We start from the raw sequence: 23361 nt of genomic DNA on the forward strand, positions 1-23361 counted from the left end.
TGAAGTTGCTAATCATTTTAAAGCCTGTTTCCGTGCTGTATTCCCCTGTGACACAATGCCGCATATCAGGCCCACCACTATGTAGAAACAAAGAACTTCAGTTGCTGGTTAATGCACAAAAGGACACAAAGTGCTGGAGTAACTCAGCAGGTCGGGTAGCATCTCTGGATGAATGTTAAGCAGAAGAAATCTCTCCCAAGCTCATGGGTACAAAATAAACTTTACCTAAATCATAATAATTGAATCCCATAATTTACTACACGGTTAGCCAAAATCTGAAGTCTCATCACAATTTACTGTAGTATTGGAAATGAGAGGTGTGGAGTATCAGAGAGGGATATAGTGGTGAACCTGGATAGGTGACGTTTCAGGTCGAGACCCTTCTTCAGACTCAACCTGAAACGCCACCAATCTATACTGCATCGCTTTACGGGGGATGGATCAACGCAGTATGTCCCAATAGAACTAATGAGTCCTGAAGTATATAAACTTATGAGAGGCCTACATAGGGTAGATAGTCAGACCCTTTTCCCTGAGGTGCAAAATGTCAAAGACTAGAGGGCATAGCTTTAAGGTGAGAGGGGCAAAATTTAGAGATGTACGGGGCAGATTTTTTACACAGGGTGGTGAGTGCCTGGAAGGTGCTGCTGGGGAAGGTGGTGGGGGCAGATATGATAGTGGCATTTAAGAGGCGTCTAGATAAGCAGATGGATATGCAGGTAATGGAGGGATATGGATAACGTGCAGGCAGATGAGATTAGTTTAGCTTGGCATCATGTACGGCAAGGATATCGTGGGTCAAAAGGCCTGTTCCTGTGCTGTACTATTCTATATGTCCAATATGATACTTCCTTCTGCACACTATGATTTACACCATTTATAACTGCAAACATTCCATAAAAATCAAAATGTAACAAAGACATAAGAAAAATCAGTTTGTGTTTATATTTTACTGAATGTGTTACCGACAGAGCCAATATTCTGTAGCTGACCAAGATGTCCCATCTAAATTAATCCCAGTTGAACACATTTGGCCCATATCCCTTTAAACATTTCTTATCAATACACCTCTCCAATATTGGTGGAATGGATGGAAGGATACAGAATGGAAGCGGCCCTTCAGCCCACCAAGTCAACAGCGACCATTGTTCACCTGTTCATACAAGTTAATAGGATTAAATTGTGTTTTTCTCAGAGATCTAAGTCTCTTTGCCATTATGATTGTTCAAGTGCAGAAACACTGAACTATTATGCCTTGGCCTATGCGATCTCCCAGTTGCTAATCATTTTAACTGCCCTTCCCATTCCAATACTGACCTTTCTGTCCTGGGCCTCCTCCACTGTCAGAGTGTAAATTGGAGAAACAACACTTCATTTTTCGCTTGGGTAGCTTTTTTGTTCTGGCCTTCTCTAACTTTCAGTCTGAAGAAGAGTTTCGACCCGAAGCGTCACCTATTTCTCCAGAGATGTTGCCTGACCCGCTGAGTTACTCCAGCTTTTTGTGTCTATCTTCAGTATAAACCAGTATCTGCAGTTAATTCCTACACATTAATATGATCCTTAAAGTTTTTTATTTTGGAACAGTCTGACTTTCCCAAAAGCTGTGTTTTATACTTTTTTTTCTCCAGGCCTGTGACGCAATCTCGTTAAAGGGAGACCCTGAAGTTTGATGTGTGCAGTTGTTATAAATTCCTGTGCCACGGTATCATTTAAACCAGCTGGTGATCAAACACATCCTCTTAGGATGTAGCAAACACTATTCAGTTATCAAAATTATTTGCAATAAAATTAAAGAAAACATTTCACATTTGGGTGTGTTTCAAAGAGATGTGGCAGACATTTGAATTGGTCCTATAATACCTTTGATTTGTGTTTAAACTGACCTTTTTAAACCAGAGAGCATACTCATTTGAAAAGTAGTTAGAAATGAACTGAATTTTGAAACAGAACAAAACCACTAATTATCTGAAGAAGGTTCACTACTCGATATGTCACCTATCCATGTTCTCCAGAGATGTCGCCTGACTCGCTGAGTTACTCCAGCACTTTGTGTAAACCAGTATCTACAGTTCTCTGTTTCCAATAATTATATCTTGCTTTTCCAAGATTGTAGAAAATCCTTAACACAGACACAAAGGCAGACAGGCAAAGGGGGACCGGTGGGATGAATGTAGTTGGGGATTGGGAGGTGAGGGGTGTTGTGTATAGAGAGGAGAATAAAAAGCCAATAGAGATGCACTTCATTGTCAGAATTGGTCAATGCTTTATCGTTACGGGCAAATGCATGGTGAAATTCTTTTTTTTTGTTTATAATTCAGTAAAGATATTGACATACCTAAGCACAATCCCTGATTAGCAAAGTGTACAGATATAGTTCACCGAGACCCCTCGCAAGATGTGCCGGGGGGCATTAAGTTGGCCATTTTGTTTTCAGCCACCAACAGAGAGCATTGGGTATATATTTAACTTAATTTTTTTACAGTTGTCGGATGTCTGAGATAAAGCAGAAAATGCTAGAAATGATCCACAAGTCAGCCAGCATCTGCGGAGAGAGAAATAGAGAGTGTTTCACTTTGTCATGTCATCGGGAGATACAGCTGGGAAAGAGCCTCTTTCTCCCACTCTCACTATGGATCATAATGCACCCATTTTTTACACTAATTCTACTCTAACCCATTTAATTCCCCTCATATTCCCAACAAGTATTCCACCTTCAACAGCCCCAGATTCAACCACTCATCAAGACATGAGAGACAATTGACATCAGTCAATTAACATAAAACAGGAACATAGAACAGAACAGCACAGGAACAGGCCCTTCAGCCCACAATGTCCATGCTGAACATGATTCCAATTAAACTAATCATATCTGCCTGCATGTGATTCATATCCCTCCAATCCCTGCATATCCATGGCCTATCAGTAAGACTCTTAAATCCCCGCAATCGTATCCAGTTACAAATACATTGTCACCTGCGATGGGTGACGGGTGGGATTTGCATCACGTGGTGCAAAACCGAGATACTTTATCTGCCTCCACCATCACCCTGGCAGCGTTTTCCAGGCACTCACCGCCCTCTGTGCAAAAAACTTGTGCACATGTCACACTTGTGCACATATTTTTAGGACGTGGGAGGAAATCAGAGCACCCAGAGGAAACCCACGTGGTTAGAGCAAGAAGGTGCAAACTCCATACATACAACACCCAAGTTCACTGGAGCTGTGTCACTGGAGCTGCGAAAGAGTAACCCAACCAGCCGAGCCTCTGCGCTGTTCAAGGTGTCCGACGTGAAATATTAACTCTTTCTCTTTCCACGGATGTTGCTTGAGCTGATGAGTGCTTCCAGTATTTTCTGTACATCATTTGAGTTTACCTTAATAACATTTTTTGAGTGAGAAAAGCAACATTCTAAATTGAGACACAAGGAACCTTGAGAAAAACACAAAGTGCTGAAGGAACTCCGCAGATCAGGCAGCATCTGTGGAGGGAATCGACAAATGACATTTCATCCCAATCTGAAACGTCGTCTGTCCATTCCCTTCATAGATACTGCCCGACCTGCTGAGTTCCTCCAACACTTTGTGTTTTATCCTTAATTAAGGACGTTTTTATGTTTTGTGGTCTAAATTTTGTGCCTATGTTTTGATAGTACTTGGGTTTCTGAGTGCTTTTTCTTTCTCTAAAACCCATAATTATACTGCAAATGGGTGCTTTCTCTATCTCTAAAACCCATGATTATAAATGGTTTTGTTTTGCGATGCACCTGAATCTTCTTTATTTGGTGCTGAAATGTTATATTTTATATATATATATATATATTCTTCTTATTGCTCTTCCCAAAAACTCAGCACAAACACGTCTTTTAACCCACCATGTCCATGTTGACCATCACTTCACATTTTTTATGATTTCATCTGACAACCATGAGCCATAGAGCAACTTCCATCTTTGCCTTTCTAAAGACCATTCTGATGTGCAAACATTTCTCCCATCATCTCACCACCCCAGTCACTCTGCTTGTTTCCCCACCTTCATACGCTCATCTCTCATCCCCAAGTCCTGCATTTTGCTTTTAGCTCCCTCCCCCCCCCCCCCCCCCCCACCTGCCCCCCCTCTTTCCCTTCCCAACCTTTCCCCACCATCCATATCCTTTCCTCCGGTTTCACATTTCACTCCTCCTCTCCTCTCTTTATCTGACAACCTTTTGTCCCCTCTACATCTCTAGGCTTTGTCACTTTCTCTACCCATCTGCCAATCAAACCTGGCCCCTCAACAGTATCACCTATCACTTGCCAGGCTTTGTCCCGTCCCCACCTCCAGCTTTCTCCACATTTGTCACTACATTCATACTGAAGAAGGGTCCCAACCCAAAAGGTTGCTTGTTCCTTCCCTCCATGGATACAGCCCCACTAAGTTTCCCCAGCACCTTGTATTTTATTGTCAGTATGCACATGGAAACTGACGCTTACTTTTGTTATAAGTAGACTGTTGTTACAGTGGACCAGACAAACGATTATTGCTTCATGTAACCTGTCATCTCCCTGCCGTTACTTCAACCCTATGCTTTCAATGTAATTACATCCTGAGCGCTCTTCTCCCTCACTGGGTCAGAATCACAGAAATCCCCATTTAGCACAAGACTGCAGCATCTGAAACACACACTTCACCACTGTAATTTCAAGGACGCATGGGATGGGAGATAAGTACTAGCAATACCTCAAGGGTGAATATACAAACAAACACTAGCCAGTTCAAATAGAGTCAAGGAAATGGAGTGGGTGGACAGACATGAATTGTTTTCTCTTGAACACCGGAGGTTGAAGGGAGGCTTGATAGAAATATATACATTTATGAGAGGCACAGATAGGGTAGATATCAGAACCTTTGTCCCAGGATGGATATATCAAATACTAGAGAGCATAGCATTAAGGTGAGAGGGGCAACGTTTAAAGGAGATGTGTGAAGCAGGGTGGTGGGTGTGGGTGTTGGAACACGCTGCCAAGTACAGTGGTGGAGTTTAAGGGACTTTTAGATACGCACATGGATATGCTGTGAATGCAAGGATATGGATTAGGTCGTAAGGCAATAAGGTATAGGAGTAGAATTAGGCCTTTTGGCCCATCTACTCCGCCATTCAATCATGGCTGATCTATCTCTCCCATCTATCCCCATTCTCCTGCCTTCTCCCCATAACCTCTGTCACCTTACTAATCAAGAATCTATCTATCACTGCCTTAAAAATATCCGCTGATGTGGCCTCCACAGCCTTCTGTGGCAAAGAATTCCACAGATTCACCACCCTCTGACTAAAGGAATGTCTCCTCATCTCCTTCCTAAAAGAATGCCCCTAATTCTGAGGTTATGACCTCTAGTCCTGGACTCTCCCACAAGTGGAAACATCCTCTCAATTCAAGCCTTTCACTATTCTGTATGTTTCAATAGGACCCCCCTCATTCTTCAAAACCCCAACGAATACAGGCCCAGTGCCGACAAACACTCATCATAGGTTAACCTACTCATTCCTGAGATCATTCTTGTAAACCTCATCTGGACCCTCTCCAGAGCCAGCACATTCCTCAGATATGGTGCCCAAAATTGCTCACAAATGTGGCCTTACCAGCGCCTTATAGAGCCTCCCTGTTTTTATATGTAAGCTCTCTTGAAATAAATGCAAGCATTGAGCTTGCTTTCTTTACTACTGAATCGACTTGCAGTTTAGCTGTTTGGGTATCCTGCACCAGCACTCCCAAGTCCAATGCACCTCCGATTTCTGTATTCTCACCCCATTTAGAAAATAGTCTACGCCTTAATTCTTACTACCAAAATGCATGATCCCTTACTTTGCTACACTATATTCCATCTGCCACTTCTCTGCCCACTCTCTCAACCTGTCCAAGTCCTGTGCCATGTTCTATAAAGACATTAAAGAGATCTAGATATTACATTTTTAGTAGAAGGACGTGCAGATTTGCGCGTTAATTAGCCACTGTAAATTCCCCCTACTTGTAGGGGGTGGTAGAATCTGTAGGGAATTTCTAACAATATGGAGAGAACAAAAGACAAAGTGCTGGAGGACCTCAGCGGATCAGGCAGCACCTGTAGACAACGGTCCTGACCTGAAACATCACTTACCCATTTTCTCCAGATATGCTGCCTGACCTGCTGAGTTATTCCAGCACCTAGTATCTATTTGTGGAGAACATGGATAGGTGATGTTATGGGGCAGGACCCATCTTCAGTCTGATTTTAATGGGGGGAGGGAAAGCTGGTAAAGATGGGGGGAGGTTGATTGGCAGATGGTGGATTAAGGCAAGAGAAGACAGAGAAAAAAGGTGTCAGATAAGAGGAGAAGAGTAGTGAAATGTAAAGCTAGAGGGATGGAAAGTTGGAATTTGTATAAATGGGTGTTTGATGGTCAGCATGCACTTGGTGGGCCAAAGGGCTCTTACCGTGCTATATCTCTATATCTCTAGATATCCCTTGTGTGGCTATAGAGGTACTGACATTATGACTTCGCTACTGATGTTGTTACAGGCCATTCCACATGAAGATGTCTTCCATTGGAGAGACTCCATGACTTTACTGATGAGGAAGCTTGATAGGCTGAACCTGGACATCGAGGATGCACTCAGTGCTACCCCCTCCCCTGCCAGCACACCCGCCATCAAACGACGTCGCCGCCAACACCTAGTAAGTAACTGTTGGATTGTTTCATCCACCTTTCTCCCCCCTCCCCTCCCCTGTGCCCCACCTGGACTTGCACCTATTTCTCCCCTCCCCCTCTTCGTCTACTGAAATCTCTTGCTCTAGCTTCACAATTCGCAACTCTTCAATCCTTTTATCCTCACCTTTTCTTTTTCATCTTTGTCCAACCAACTACCTCTCAAAAATCCACCCACCGCTTGCCTGTGTTCATCTATTACCTGCCACGCTTTGTCCCGCCTCTCCTCTCTTCCTGCTTTCTGTCTCTCCCCTTACAACAAGACTAAAGAAGGGTCCCAACCTGAAACGTCACCTATCCATGTTCTCCAGAGATGCTACTTCACCTGCTGAGTTACCCCAGCATTTTCCTTAGCAAACCATCATCTGCATTAGTATAATGCTAAATACATCAACACTATCTTTTAATAGTCATCAATATTCACAGAGTCACTGCACAATCATTAACTCTGGACAAGTTTGGAATAGGTGAGTATCAAGGGTAGGTTAGGCGTTATTTTGATACAAAAGCTTGAAAGCACGTACCACCGGACAGGAACAGTTTCTTCCCACTTTTATCAACAGTGAAGATTAATTCATTTGGCAATTTACTTTAGTTTACTTTAATTTATTGTCACGTGTACCAAGTGCAGTGAAAAGCTAGTAAGAAAGTTGAATGAAAATGATGTTCCATAAGTTTATTTACTTAAAGTGTAATTATTTGTGGATCATATGTAGGATGAAAGAACTCATTTGAACCCAATTTTGAGCCCCGCCTTTCAGTGAAGCCTCTTTTCATTTTGCATAGCACTAAAAAATAAATTGTATTGCACCAAGTAAGAGACAGACGGAACAAGTGCAACTGAGATTAAATATAAAATCCATCCAATTATTGTCACAGCCTCAATTTGACAACATAGGCTCAGCAGTCAAGTTTGTTAAAAGAGTAATCCTGAATAATTCAATCCAAAATTTACTATTACTTCAATTTGTGTGAGACATCCTTTAGTTTACTGTTTTTTAGCGCTGTGTTCTCTGATTTTATTATTGTCAATAAAAGCTATTGCAATGGATCACCTTCATGGCCAATTGTTAGAATGTCTTCAATTCATCCCAGTGGTAATATGTGTCTGGGTACCTGATACTTCCATCGTTGTTCCTTTGGGACTGAAGGTCACAACGATTGTACTTTTCCTGTAGTTATTCTCACAAGAAAGCCAGGAGCAGATTGGTTCTATTTTATCCACTCGCTACACATTGAAGAGATCAGTCCAATGGTGGCACCATGTAAAAAGAAAGTGGCAGGTAGCAATTGTCAGTAAAGAACATGGTCTTACATAAGGAAAAGCGACTCAAGAAATTGGAGATATCCTGAATTTGAGAGCACCTGATTTATGTAAAATCAATCCTTATCCTTTTGCCACCGACGGCTGTGGAGGCCAAGATGTTAGGTATTCTTAAGGCCGAGATAGATTCTAGATTAGTAAGGGTGACAAAGGTTGTGGGGTCAAGGTAGAAGAATGAGGTTGAGATGAAAAAATAGATCAACCATGATTGAACGGCGGAGTTGACTCGATGGGCCTAATTCTACTCCTATGTTTCATGGTCTCATGGTCTTCCACTGAGGTCTTCCACATAAATTACTGTTTTAGCTTGAGAGCAAGTCAAACCAATGGAAAAAGAGCCGGGGAATAAAACCATTGAAAACATATTAGAGAAAAACACCGAAGGTATGACAGGACACCAAAGGTAGTCTCCTCCTGTGATCAACTGACAGATATAGTCATAGAGTCGTACAGCATGGAAGCAGGCCTTTCGACTAATCCCATTTGCCCAAGTTTGGCCTATATCCTTCAAAAATGTTCCTATCCATGTATCTGTCCAAATGTCTTTTAAATGCTGTTATAGGACCTGGCTCAACTACCTCCTCTGGCAGCTTGTTCTTCATACACACCATCCACTGTGATGAGATATAATTCTATGATTCACCAGTTGAGCTGACATTTAATGCCAGCGCTTGTAACTATCACTTGTAAAAACAATGGTTTCTTAAAACTTTCTCTTTGCTTCATATGGATATCAGTTTATTTAACAAATATTTAAAGTGCAGCTATTTGAAGGTGTTATCTTGAAATATATACCTTGTTTTTAAACTTAAACTGCTGACCTTCAACTTGCTTAGGACTAAGGCAAGAGCCAGAGAAAATAAATAGAGAAGGGAGAATATATGTACAAATGTCCATACCATAACCATTCTCGGAACTATAGACAAACATCAAACTTATTGAAAATGAATGACTGAAGAGTCTGAAGATGGGTCATCACCCAAAACCTTGCTGGTCAATTCCTTGCGAAGATATGGCCTGACCCATTAAGTTCCACCAGCAATCTGCAGTTCCTTGTGTCTACATGTATAAAATAAATTGTATTAAAAGAGGAAGTTTTCAGAGGGAAAGGTATTCAGTTCTGAAGACCACGATCTGGCTTGTTATCTCAGAAATTCCTCCTACAGTACAACTCAATATCAAATTAAGAAGTCGACCTCTTATTTCCATTTGAAAATGCTTTTATTTTTGTGCAAATCTAATGAAGAGAAAGTCAAGTGAGTTTATTGTCATGTGTCCCAGATAGGACAGTGAAATTCTTGCTCAGTAGAATAGAACTGCAACCAAAATAGGTCAGCCTGACCTTGATGGGCACTATTAATCTTGCAGAATAGTTAATCATTTAGAAGCCTCTGATTTTGATATTGCATGCACATTGTATTGTTCAAGATTATTGAATTTTAATTGAATGTTTGTATTCTGCACAGGGAGTTGGTTCCCGTCATGCTCTGTAAACAGAAAATACTTAATTGTCTTTGTTGTGTAATTGACTCGAAGAGCACTTGATTCTTTGTGGTCTTTAATGCCACTCTTGTCATTAAACTAAGTGAATTCAACTGATGCCATAGAATTGTGCTTTCTCCAGAGCACGGGTGAATTAGGCAGAGGCATGCGATCATCCCTTAACAAAGGATACATACTGGATCATATAAGCAGTTGAGCAAGTACATTTTTCAGTTTCTTTATAATGAATTTATTCATGATTGGCAACAATAAGTGAATAATACAGGGCAAAAGCTGGTACGAGATGAAATCCCAATACAGGTTTTGATTTTAGTATTAGTTTTAGAGATACAGCGTAGAAACAGCCCACTGAATTCATGTTGTCCAACAATCACCCACACACTAGTTTTATCCTACATCTTAGGGGCAATATATAGAAACCAATTGAACTACAATCCTGCACATCTTTGGAATGTGGGAGGAAACCGGAGCATCTGGAGAAAATCCATGTGGTCACAGGGGGTAGTAGAAACTCCATACAGTCCACACCCAAAATCAGGATCAAACCCAGGTCTCTTACACTGTGAGGCAACAGCTCTACCACCGTGCCACTGGGCCAATTTTGTTATTCCCTTATAGATTTAACTCTTTTACATTAATTGTGACTTATCTTCTCCATGTTTTTTTTTTAGCAGAATCACTGAAACACAAATGTAACTCTTAATTCATGTTGGGCATTCATTGCTTTACAACTTAATTTTCAAACAGACAATCTGAGAATCTGAAGGCATGTTGGTCTTCATTGCAAGAGGATTTGAGTTTAGGTACAAGGAGGTCCTACTGCAGTTGTACAGGGCCCTGGTGAGACCGCACCTGGAGTACTGTGCAATTTTAGTCTCCTAATTTGAGGAAGGACATTATTGCTTTTGAGGGAGTGCAGCGTAGGTTCACCAGGTTGATTGCTGGGATGGCAGGACTGACATATGATGAATGAATAGTCTACTGAGCTTGTATTCACTGGAATTTTGGATGAGAGGGGATCTTATAGAAACATATAAAATTCTTAAAGGATTGGACAGGCTAGATGCAGGAAAAATGTTCCTGATGTTGGGGGAAGTCCAGAACCAGGGGTCACAGTTTATGAATAAGGGGTAGGCCATTTAGGACTGAGAAGAAGAAGCAGTAGACTGAGATGAGGAAAAAGAATTTCACCCAGAGAGTTGTGAATCTGTGGAATTTTCTGCCACAGAAGGCAGTGGAAGCCAATTCACTGGATGTTTTCAAAAAAGAGTTAGTTTTAGCGCTAAAGGAATCAAGGGATATTGGGAAAAGCCAGGAATGGTTTACTGATTTTAGATGATCAGTCATGATCATATTGAATGGCGTTGCTGGCTCGAAGGGCCAAATGGCCTACTCCTGCACCTATTCTTAAAGGATTGGACTGGCTAGATGCAGGAAAAATGGAAATAAAAGAGAAAATGCCAGGTGTATTCAGCAACTGGCAGTGTATTAAGGGTGGCACAGTGGTGCAGCTGGTAGATGCCTCACAGTGCCAGAGAACTGGATCCGATCCTGATCTCGGCTGCTATCTGTTTGAAGTTTATACGTTCTCCCTGTGTCCGTGTGGGTTTCCTCCAGGTGCTCAGGTTTTCATCCATATCTCAAAGACGTGAGGGTTTGTAAGTTAATTACCCATGTAAATTGCCTTCAGTATGTAGGAAGTAGATGAGTAAGTGAGATAACATAAAACTGGTGTGAACAGGTTGGTTGGTGTGGACCCGGTGGTCCGAAGGGCCTGTTTCCATGCTGTATCTTTCAATCAATTAATTTAATACGTGGAGAGGGAAACAAAATTAACGGTTCAGCTCAGTGAGAACTATAGTCCACAATACGTATCTTTAAACGTTTTAGGGGGTGTTGTGTCGGGTAATGGTGAATGGAATTTAATATGTCAGAGAAAATTATGAAATATACAGAAAGAGGACCTAGATTGAGAAAAAGAAAGATAAGAAAAAAACAATCATAGTTGTCATACATTAGCAGAAATTTTGAATTTAAACAATTTCCATTTATGTGATAATTATTGTTACTGTTTCAATTAAGTCGTTGGTGAGACCATACTTGGAGTATTGTGTGCAGTTCTGGTCGCCCAGCTACAGGAAGGATGTAATCGGTGGAAAGGGTGCAGAAGAGATGCACCAGAATTTTACCTGGTACAGGTGCACAACCTTTTATCCGAAAGCCTTGGGACCAGACACTTTTCGTAATTCAGAATTTTTCGGATTTCGGAATAGAAGATTTTTAGCGTAGATTTTAACGGCTGGCTCAGTGGTAGAGTGCTCGGCTCATATCCGCAAGGTCGCGAGTTTGCGCCTTGATCCCGGCAGTTACTCGATCGCGAGTTTGAGTCTACAATGTAGTTTTTTCTTGCAGAATAGGAGAGAATAGGGAGGGTTAGGCTGGGATCATTCTCTGCGAGATGATCTTAGTGCGGGAGACAAGTGTAGGAGAGGTGTACTGACTGTGTGGGCAGAACTTTGGAAGTGATTTCCCACCATTCTCAAAAGCCGCTGTGTCTCCCTGTCCCTCCAACTCCAGAGGAATCCGCTCCCCGATGGGCCGCTACGGCGACAAGTGGCAGTTCGCCCACAGACCGAGCTGCGCCCCCTCATCCGCAACCCGGGTTCCTCTGGAGTTGGAGCGGGGCTGGGCTAGAGTTGTTGCTGGCTGTGAGTCTCTGGGATCTCCGTGCTTGCAGTGGGCCTGTGGGTCTGTGTCCCGATGAGGGGACGCAGCTCGGGCTGTGGGCGAACTGCCACTTGTCGCTGTAGCGGCGCATCGGGGAGCGGCTTCTGGTGGTCCTGACGTCTCTCAGCTCCTGTCCAGGGGGGTGGCCGGAGACGTCAGGACCAACAAGAACCCGCTCCCCGATGCGCCGCTACGGCGACAAGTCGCAGTTCGCCCACAGCCCGAGCTGCGGCCCTTCATCCGCAACCCGGGTTCCTCTGGAGTTGGAGCGGGGCTGGGCTAGAGTTGCTGCTGGCTGTGAGTCTCTGGGATATCCGTGCTTGCAGTCGGTGTCCCGTTGGTCCTGACGTCTCCGGCCACCCCCCTGGACAGGAGCTGAGACTGGGAACTGTACCGCCCTGCCCCCCTCCCTCTGCAACTGCAAACAACTCCACAGTTCCCAGTCTCAGCTCCTGTACAGGGGGGGTGGCCGGAGACGTCACAGCCCGAGCTGCGCCCCCTCATCCGCAACCTCAAGACCAAGATGCACCTTGCACACCATCAGCTTCGGTCCCTACGGGAAGCGTGTTCCTCTGGAATTGGAACGGGGCTGGGCTGCTGCTGGCTGTGGGTCTCTGGGATCTCCATGCTTGCAGTGGGCCTGGGGGTCGGTGTCCCGTTGGTCCTGACGTCTCCGGTGACTGGCACTAGCTCCGACGTGAAGACAGTGCAAAACCCCCGCGCCGGAGCAATGGGCGGGGAGCTGGAGAGGGGAGGGAAGGGGTCACACACATGGCCGGGAAGCAGAGGGGTGTAGGTGGGGTGAAACTTAAGGGAGCGACAATTTGCTGCTGCCTGCCCGCTGAGTTAAAAAGTTCTCATGCAAGACTCACGATACACTGTGTATCGTGAGTCTACCGTGGGAACCTTTTAACTCAGCGGGCAGGCAGCAGCAGATTGTCAATTATTAACCCTCCCGCGCAATATACCCTCACCTTCTCTTTTATGAATGGGGATTTAGTTCCCCTTTCTTCGAGGACCGACCGGAGGTTCCGCTGTCACCTCTGCGGGCCGCCCTTGGTGAACGTTTTCAAGGACCTTTCTTCAAGGACTGAAAAAATGTCGCTATTCGGAGGTTTTCGTTATTTGGAACTTCGGATAAAAGGTTGTGCACCTGTAGGAAGGAACCGCAGATGCTGATTTAAACCAAAGATAGACACAAAAAGCTGGAGTAACTCAGCAGGTCAGACATGAAATAAGTGACATAGAAACATAGAAACATAGAAAATAGGTGCAGGAGTAGGCCATTCGGCCCTTCAAGCCTGCACCGCCATTCAATATGATCATGGCTGATCATCCACTCAGTATCCTGTCTTCTCTCCATACCCCCTGATCCCTTTAGCCACAAGGGCCACATCTAACGCCCTCCTAAATATAGCCAATGAACTGGCCTCAACTACCTTCTGTGGCAGAGAATTCCAGAGATTCACCACTCTCTGTGTGAAAAATGTTTTTCTCATCTCGGTCCTAAAAGATTTCCCCCTTATCCTTAAACTGTGACCCCTTGTTCTGGATGTTTCGGGTGGAGACCATTCTTCAGACACCTGGCCTTGGAGTTTTCAGTTGCAGGGAGAGGTTGGAAAGGCTGGGACTATTGTCTTAGCAGCGCAGGAGGGGTGACCTTATTGAGGTGTGCAAGATCACGAGAGGCATGGGTAAAGTGAATGCACGCAGTCTTTTTCCAAGGGTAGATGATTCCAGGACAATAGGGCCAATGCTTAAGGTGAGAGGGGAGAAAATTAGGTAAGGCCACAGGGAAAACTTTCACTCAGAAGGTAGTCTGCGTCTGGAATAAGCTGGCAGGCAAGTGGATACAATTACAATTTTTAAAAGACATTTGAAAGGATTTAGGGATAAGAAGGGTTTAGAGGGATAAGGGCCAATTGCAGACCAATGGGACATGTCGGAATGGACCTGTTTCCATGCTGTATTGCTCTTTGACTCTTCTTGAAAGAGATATATCCCAAGGCTGAGGGAGACGGTGAGTGAGTGAGGTGGATTGGGTGCCTTGTTTAGTATGTCTGCACAGGGACAATGGGTTGAAGAATCACTATCTCTGCTGCCATGACAAGGACTGCATCAATTCTGCCGACAAAAATAGGTCTGTGTGAAAAGTAGGTTACTGATGATTCTCTGCTCAATACACGCAGCGTGAAGGAGCGGATAATTTTATTCAGCGGTCACTCTGAAGTAGTATGTCTGTAATGTCAGTATGTAAAATGAACACTCTTTGTGTCCCTACAGAAAATTGCATGGTGTCATTCTTTTTCACAGCACCTAATGTTGGTCTGCTTTTGGCTCCAGATGACAAACGTCCAAAATTAGACAATTGTGGTGACATTGAAATATTTTCTGTATTAGAATAATGGGAAATATTTTCCTTCTGGGTGTAAAGTATTGCATGGGTGGAGTGCATGTGGAAAATGGGAAGCCTGCTCTTGTGCTCCCTGCCCAATAGTTTTATATATGTCCAAAGGTCTCATAAATGCCACTATTGCATCTGCCTCCACCAATCAATTAATATTTTGGTATGGCTTTTCTCTAGAAAAAAGTGTAGATGGAATGTTTTGCTTTTAGTGATATACTAGACCAAGTGGAACTCGTTAGGCCCCGTTCCTCCAATGCTATATTCCACCACTCACCTGTTCCCCCAACGCAACCTGTTCTCCCAACACAATATTCCACCACTCACCCACAGCCCCCAACTGCACAGGCACGGCTCATTTCCCCTCTTCCCCAAGTACTCTCTCACTCTTCTTCACCCTCCCTCGTCTTTCCCCTCTCCTCCTACCCACATCCACTCCTTCCCTCACCTCTCCCTCCCTCTCCTTTCCCCTACCCTCAGTCACTCTCTCCCTCCCTCCATAACCCCCTATCCCTTCCGTACCCCCTCCTCTACATCTATCCCCCCCACTCCTCACCTCTCCCCTATCTCACTCCCCCACTGAACACAATGTTTAAATAACATTTCTCCTCCTCCCCTTCCCCACTCCCTCTCTCACCTCCCTCGCCTTTCCCCAACCCTCAATTGAGCCAATCAATCGACCCCACGTGGTGAGGGGGGTCGGCAATCATCTCCTCCCCATCCAACCCCCACAAGAAAAATTCTGAATTTTTTTTAAATGAAACCTCTCCCCTATTCCACACACCTCCACCCCACAATGAAAACCACATTTTTTTTTGTAAATGAAACCTCCCCCCAAGAATTTGATTTTTTTTTTTATATCCCTCCCTCCATTACCCCTCTTTTCTCCCTACCCCTCTTGAGGTGGAAGCTGCTGATCCCATTGTGATGTCATCCTGGGCTGGAACACTGGTCATGGGCAGTTTAAGTAAATGAGATCCCATTGTGACATCATAGCTGCAACTGCCACTGCAACTTCAAGTCATTTATCTCAAAGCAGTTTTTGTAAAGTTGTAAATGTGAATAACTTGTAAAATATTCCATCAATCTGAACAAAACTTGATACACCACACCACAGGACAATGGTGCGTAAGGTGGTCCAAAAATTGTAGCACTATCTTGTACCATTTTGCCACAATTCAGGGCATGACGGACACACACACACACACACACACACACACACACACACACACACACACACACACACACACACACACACACACACACACACACACACACACACACACACACACACACACACACACACACACACACACACACACACACACACACACACACACACACACACACACACAATGAGAGTTTTGGGTCCCATCCCCTCAACGAGTGGTAGTGGGGGGGGGGCGGCCTGCGGCGTCACACACACAGACACTAACCACCCCCCACACACACACTAACCCCTTCCCTAATATTAAATTATTAATTTGCTCCTTTTACCCCATTCCCCATCCTATCCACTCACGCATAGCCCCCAACTGCGCAGACGCGGCTAGAGAGGGAAAGGCAGGTGACGGTTTGGAGGGGGGGGGGATAGGGGGGGGGTAGGGGGGTAGAGAGGGAGAGGGAGGGGGGTAGAGTTTAAGGGGTAGGAGGGGCATGCGGCCTCACAGGGGAGGGCTGGTTCCCAAGCTCAATACTCCACCACTCATCCATAGGTCCCAATACTCACCACTCCCTAGAGAGGGAGGGGCAGCAGAGAGGGAGGGGGGGCAGAGAGGGATGGGGGCAAAGAGGGGGGGGGGCAGAAATGGATGGGGCAGAGAGGGGGGGGGGGCAGAAGAGGATGGGGCAGAGATGGGGGGGGCAGAGAGGGAGGGAGGGCAGAGAGGGAGGCAGAGCAGAGGGAGGGGGTAGAGGGGGAGAGAGAGGGAGAGAGGGGGTAGGGAGGGAGAGGGAGGGGGTGGGGGTAGAGATGGAGGGGGAGGGGTAGAGAGGGAGGGGGGGTAGAGGGGGAGTGGGAGGGATAGAGAGGGAGGGGGAGTGGGTAGAGAGGGCGGCAAAAGAGGTAGAGAGGATTTTTTTAAATCGCCCATGGTTCTCGTGGGTTTTTACGTACAAAATGAAAACGCATCTGAAGAAAGATTTACCTGCCAGATTGATCACTTCTGAGACTTTTTAGATACCAAAGGAATCAAGAAAAAACACAAATAATGCCTTACTGTTGATGAAATGCAGTGAGCAAACGCGATAATTCCCAATATTTTCAATTACGATATCTGCACAGTCAATGTTTACCAAGCACTTTAGCTGCTGTTGACCCTTCAGCTCTCGCTTCTCCTTACCTTCATTTTGCTTCACGTTTGGAATTCTAAAGTTGGGTACATGTCTCTCACACTTACCCCGACTTCCACAATTTTTTTCTGCGTAAAAATTCAACATTTTGGCGTTTTTTAACAGGTAGGAAAGTACGCGTTTCTTGCATTAATAACATATACCGGAAGTGACGGATGTCCTCCAGATGGATTGAGTGGCTCCGTGCGTCAAGCCCTATGACCCAGAGACCTTACGTGCAACCCCCATATACACACGTACAAGATCAGAGTTTTAGAGTTATATAGATAAATGTTTATAATCGTTGCTCCATTAAATGTGTTCTGCTGCTCTGACCTAGTTCTCGGTGTAACTGGGACAGCTGCAAACGTGCAAAGGCAGGCATTTGTACACTACAACGCCAAGGGTGAAAGTGTTGGCCTTACTCACCTTAAACCATAGAACAGTGCAGCATAGGAACAGGCCCTTCGGCCCATCACTAAGATGGCAATGAGCCTAGTTTGGCCATTATATGTCTCCAGGCTTTCCAAAATGATTTGCTTATGAGGTTTACCAGAGTGATACCCGGATTAGGTGGTACAAGTAGTGGTGCGACAAGCTTGAATTATTTTCTCTGGAATGCCAGAGGTTGAGGTGAGACCTGATAGAAGTAGATAAAACTATGAGAGGCACAGATACGATAGACAGCCAGAGCCTTTTTTACAGGATGTCAAATACGAGAGGGCATAGCTCGGCTCATCTGCCCCTCAGCCAGATGCACGGAATGGACAAGTTAACATCACTGTTATGGGGACACAAGGATCTGCATGTGCTCGTTTACAAAAAAAAAGAGTCAAAGTACTGGAGTAGCTCAACAGGTCAGGCAGCATCTCTGGGAGAACAACGATAGGTGACGTTTCAGGTTAAGACCCTTTCTCAGACCCGAAACATCACTTATTCACGTTCTCCAGATTTGCTGCCTCCCCAGCTGAGTTACTCTCACACATTGCATTTCTTTAGAGTCATATAGCACAGAAAGAAACCCTTCTGCCCAACTTGCTCACGCCAACCAAATTATTAGCTTTAATATGTTTATTTATTAGCTTTACAAATTCATTCTATTCTTTTCATCCACCTAAAAGCAAGGATTCGCTAGTATGAAGCAGTCTCCCAGACAACCCAGCTGCAAACTACAGCATGGAACTATCTGTCCCGGTACCTGACCCATTGAGTTACTCAAGCACTTTGTGCATTTTACTATCACTATAGTGGGTATTGTTACTAGGAAATGAACCTTCACTTAAGCCCCGGAGGTTCAAATTCTTGTTGCAGAAACAAAGAAAATCTAGTGCAGTGCTTCCATGTGGAGACTAATCTGGCAATGTGCCAAGCTCCAGAATGCTCTGGTTACGCCCAGGAATGTTGGAGTCTCCATTGAAGACAACGTGGCCTGAATTTACTCTGGATTCTGGAACTGATTGATTAACTTATGTTTGCAATCCTCTTCCTCTTTGGATCCTTCGCAAACTTTCCTGTCTAAGTGATGACAATAATGCCCAATGCCAGTTCAGTTTAGGTTAGAGATACAGCGTGGAAACAGGCCATTCGACACACCAAGACAACGCAAACCATTGATCACCCGTTCACACCAGTTCTACAAAATCCCGCTTTCACTTCCTACACACTAGAGACAATTTACTGAAGCTAATGTAAATTACAAACTACAAACTAAACAAACTAAATAAACTAAATTACAAACTTCAATCAAACCCTCCACTCACCTGTATCCACCCGTCATTCCCCAGGCTTTGTCCCACCTCCACCTCTCTTCCAACTTTCTCTCCCTTACTGCAATGAGTCTGCTGAAGGGTCCTGACCCAAAATGTCACCTTTACCTTTTCTCCAGAGATGCTGCCTGACCCACTGAGTAATTTCAGCATTTTGTGTCTTTTTGTTTGTAAACCAGCATCTGCAGTTCCTTGTGTCCATCACTTGTCATGCCTTTGTCCCACCTCAACCTCGCTTTCAGCTTTCTCACCCCCCCCCCACCATGCTCATCTAACACAATCAGTCTGAAGAAGGGTCCCCAACCCGAAATGTTGCCGGTCCATTCCCTCCACAGATGCTGCCTGATTCGCTGAGTTACCCCACTACTTTGTTCTTTGAGCTGGTAGTCTGCACTGTGTTGAGCCCCTTTGATGGAATTAAAATGAGATATTAGCAATGTAGCCTTACACTCCATTAACAATACCACCATCATAAGGTTTTTTGGAGATCCTGGGGCAGCAATAAGCTGAAAAACTATGATAAAAAGTGCACCAGTATTTCCTAACCCAGGAGGGCAATGGTAGTCCAAATGTTACTGAGACATGGAGCATGGGTAAGGTCTATTGTTGTTCAATAATAAACTAATGTGCAAGTCCAGTGCAAGTAGCAACCAAGAGCGGAACTCGCTATCAAAACATGGAGGGGACAGGGGACACAATTTTTTGGCGGCCGCGCGCGCATGCGCACACTCACACACCCGCGCAAGGCTTCGGAGGCTCAATCCAGCGCTAAATGCAGCTCAACTCTGCCTGTCTCACCGGGTTAACGAACAGCCTTGTCTGGACTGACGGGATACTAGCGCTGCCTCTCCGCGCTGGCCATATTTCCCGCAAGCCCAGGCAGGTTAACCTGGCGGGGATGTCGCCCACCTCTCAAAACATGGGGGGGGACGTGTCCCCTCTGGCCCCCCCGGGTTTTCCACCCCTGGTAGCAACGTAAGGTCAAAACTGTAAACTTATCATTTTTATTTAAATACCAGCTTTATTGATAAAAAACTTTAAAATGTGGATTTCTGAATAGTTTATGTGATTTATTGTGACAAGAAAAGACAATTGTGAATTTTAACAATTATTTAAAAAGGCATTAATTTGTTAAAATGGTAAGATTGCCACAGTTGGCTGTTAATCTCTTTAGTACCACAGGTAATATTTTGCCAATGTCTAAATGCCACTGATTTATACAAAAAAAAACTGGAACAGCACAAGAAATATTTTATTCTCCAAACAGTTATATGATTTATTTGAATAAAGAGCAGTGCAGTGACGCAGCTGGTTGAGCTGCTGCCTCGCCGCGCCAGAGACCCGGGTTCAATCCCGACCCCAGGTGCTGTCTGTGTGGAATCTGCACATTCTCCCTGTGACCACCTGGGTTTCTCTCCGGGTTAACCATATAATAACCATATAACAATTACAGCACGGAAACAGGCCATCTCGACCCTTCTAGTCCGTGCCGAACACATAATCTCCCCTAGTCCCATATACCTGCGCTCAGACCATAACCCTCCATTCCCTTCCCATCCATATAACTATCCAATTTATTTTTAAATGATAAAAACAAACCTGCCTCCACCACCTTCACTGGAAGCTCATGTCCGGTTTCCTCCCACATCCGAAAGATGTGTGGGTTTGTACGTTAATTGGCCTATGTGAATTTCACATAGTGTGTAGGTAGTGCGGAAGTAGGATAACATAGAACTAATGTGAGTGGATAATCAATGGTCAGCGTGGACTCAGTTCAGCTGAAGATCCTGTTTTCATGCTCTGCCGCTAAACTAAACTAAATAATTTGAAAGAGCTACATTATATTTTCTTTTGTGACACCGCACTTTGCAGTACAAGTCTATGCCTCTTGTATCTGCCAAGACACATTTCATTTGTGCCAAGGAAACGCTTTGAGAAAGCAGGAACGTGGCATTTGAAACATCGTCAGTAAGGGCTTTAGAGTAACAGTGCTGAATACGACAATTCAGTGTTTTGCGTAAACATTTAAGATCAAACTTCACCCAAATACATTTTATGGAGCAGTTTAATTACGTGCCACTCATTTTGAGACTTGAAGAGCATTCAATTGCCCAGAGCTGAATCACCAACATTCAGCAATGTGTGCACACTATGCATCAAAACCACCACAACATGCGGCACAATGGCACAGCTGCTAGAGCTGCTGCCTCACTGCGCCAGAGACCCCGGTTTGATCCTGTGCTATCTGTGTGTGGAGTTTGCACATTCTCTCTGCTACCACGTGGGTGCTCTGGTTTCCTCCCACATTCCTAGGATTTGCGGGTTTGGAGGTTAATTGGCCCTCTGCAGATTGTTCCCTGGTGTGTAGGGAGTGGATGAGAAAGTGGGATAACATAGAACTAGTGTAAATAGGTGATCATTGGTCTGCGTGGAGTCGGTGGGCCGAAGGGCCTGTTTCTTTTGCTGGATCTCCTAACTAAACTAAGCCTGCAGGGCTGTTTCACACCGAACCTGGCAGGGGCAAAACACAAAGTACTGGAGGAAGTCAGTGGGTCAGGCGGCATCCGTGGAGGGAATGAACAGACAATGTGAAAGTGGGATAACATAGAACTGGTATGAATGGTCGATCGATGGTCGGCGTGGAGCTTCTGGGTTGAAGGGCCTGTACTGTGCTGTACTGTTCGATGTTCTATGCATTATTAGCTCTTCCTCCTCTAGGTATGGACTTTCCCCTGCTTTATGGAAGGTGCTGATGGTGTTCTGCCATGTCTTCTCCAGGAAGGGAGAAGGGGTGTTAGTGTGTGCTTAACCATCTGTCTGGGCGATGCATCAGCCATAGTTGAAAAGGCTGCAGTGTTTGAAAAATAAGGCTTGGAGGAATGGTATATGTATAAATGTGTAGACACAAGAAATTACAGAGGCTGGAAGCTTGAGCAAACGACAGTGTTGGAGTAACTCAGTAGGTTAGGCAGCACTTGTGGAGGCAACATTTCAGGTTGGGATGCTTCTTCAGACATGGGGCAAGCTGGAAGAGAGGTTGAGGCAGGACAATTCTGGACAAGTGATAGGTGGATACAGATGAGGGTGTTTTGATTGGTAGATAGGTCTTTGGCTCAGGCACACAGATCAGTACAGCACAGGAACAGGCCCTTCAGCCTGCATTGTCCATGCCGAACATGATGCCAAGACCAGCTCTTATCTTAAATGCCGCTATCCCTATCCCTGGATGCCAGCTGAGCAGTGATCAAATGACAGAGGATCTGTTTTTTCTGTCTACTCCTCGTGAACTGGTACCTGGCAGTTGCCTATTTATACGTAACAGAAAACTTTGACTAGGTGATCCTAAAATAAGAGATAAGTACAATGAGGGTAATATTTCAGCTTGTGTTCAGTGCCAGTGTCAACCATTGGTTGGCTGAATTTTCAGTTTCAATGACTAGAGGGCATAACTTTAAGGTGAGAGGGGCAAAGTTTAAATGATATGTGCGGAGCAAATTTTTATACACAGAGGGTGGTGGTGCATGGAACGCGCTGCCAGGGGTGGTGTTGGAGGCAGATATGATAGCGGCATTTTAGAGACTTTTGGATAGGCACATAGATGTGCAGGGAATAGAGACATGGATCACGTGCAGGCAGATGAGTCGGCACAGACATTGTAGGTCGAGGGACTTATTCCTGTGCTGAACGGTTCTACATTCTACCTTCTATTTCTATTTATTTATTGCTGTTAAAGCTTCTTTACCCCTTAAAAAAAGTAATATAACAAGCTTTACCAGAGAAGAAATAAAAAAAACTTACTGCATTATTTTCATGCTGCATGCAGTGTTTTTGCAGCAAGGAAAAACACTGTGGTGTAATTAATTACCCCAGACAGGCTGAGTATCTTTATACACATTGGCCTATTTGTGCCAATAACTGCCACTATAATGACTTGTCTCCTAAAAGCTGAGAATAATGTTGTGCACTGCCATGGGTTTATTGGTGGAGAAAAATGTGCGAAAGGTCAGAAATCAATAGAAATCAAAACCAGTAACAAGCAACTGAACCGCATCATCTCTCGATTCCTTTACAGTTTACTGACATCCACAGAGCTCGGGGTGACCAAAATACCCATCTATCACAAGTCCTGCTTTCATCAGATATTTGCATTTCCTCTCCCCGGTGCCTCCTCTCATTGCTGCTGTCATTTCAGTCGCTCGACACAGTTCCAATTAAAAGCCATGCACTGAATTTCAAACACCAGCTTCTGATGGAGCACATTGGTGGGAGTATAATCTGCCACGTACAAATTGGCCAAGTAAAGTGTTTCCAATGCCTCAGGTTAAGTAGCTGCCAGAAAGTCAACTAAATCCTGCCAGGTTTCAATTTTAAGTGGCGCAGCGGTAGAGCTGCTGCCTTACAGTGCCAGAGACCCCGGTTCAATCCTGACTACGGGTGCTGTCTGTATGGAGCATGCACATTCTCCCTGTGACCGCGTGGGTATTCGCTGGGTGCTCCAGATTCCTCCCACATTCCAAAGACGTGCAGGTTAGTGTCCAAGATAGTGTACGAGATGATTGCTGGTCCGCGCGGACTCGGTGGGCC

The 23361-nt window shown here is 44.7% G+C and overlaps 1 protein-coding gene across 2 annotated transcripts in view; it reads left to right on the plus strand.

Moving 5' to 3' along the window:
- Positions 1-23361, plus strand: part of LOC129698026 (stAR-related lipid transfer protein 13-like) — a 314800-nt gene that overhangs the window by 94872 nt on the left and 196567 nt on the right. For both annotated transcript variants that reach the window (XM_055636844.1, XM_055636845.1), the window contains one exon: positions 6536-6691. In XM_055636844.1, the coding sequence (XP_055492819.1) occupies positions 6536-6691 (156 nt within the window). The remainder of the gene's footprint in view (positions 1-6535; positions 6692-23361) is intronic.

This window comes from Leucoraja erinacea, chromosome 6 (assembly GCF_028641065.1).
Source record: "Leucoraja erinacea ecotype New England chromosome 6, Leri_hhj_1, whole genome shotgun sequence".
Taxonomy (NCBI): Eukaryota; Metazoa; Chordata; class Chondrichthyes; order Rajiformes; family Rajidae; genus Leucoraja; species Leucoraja erinaceus.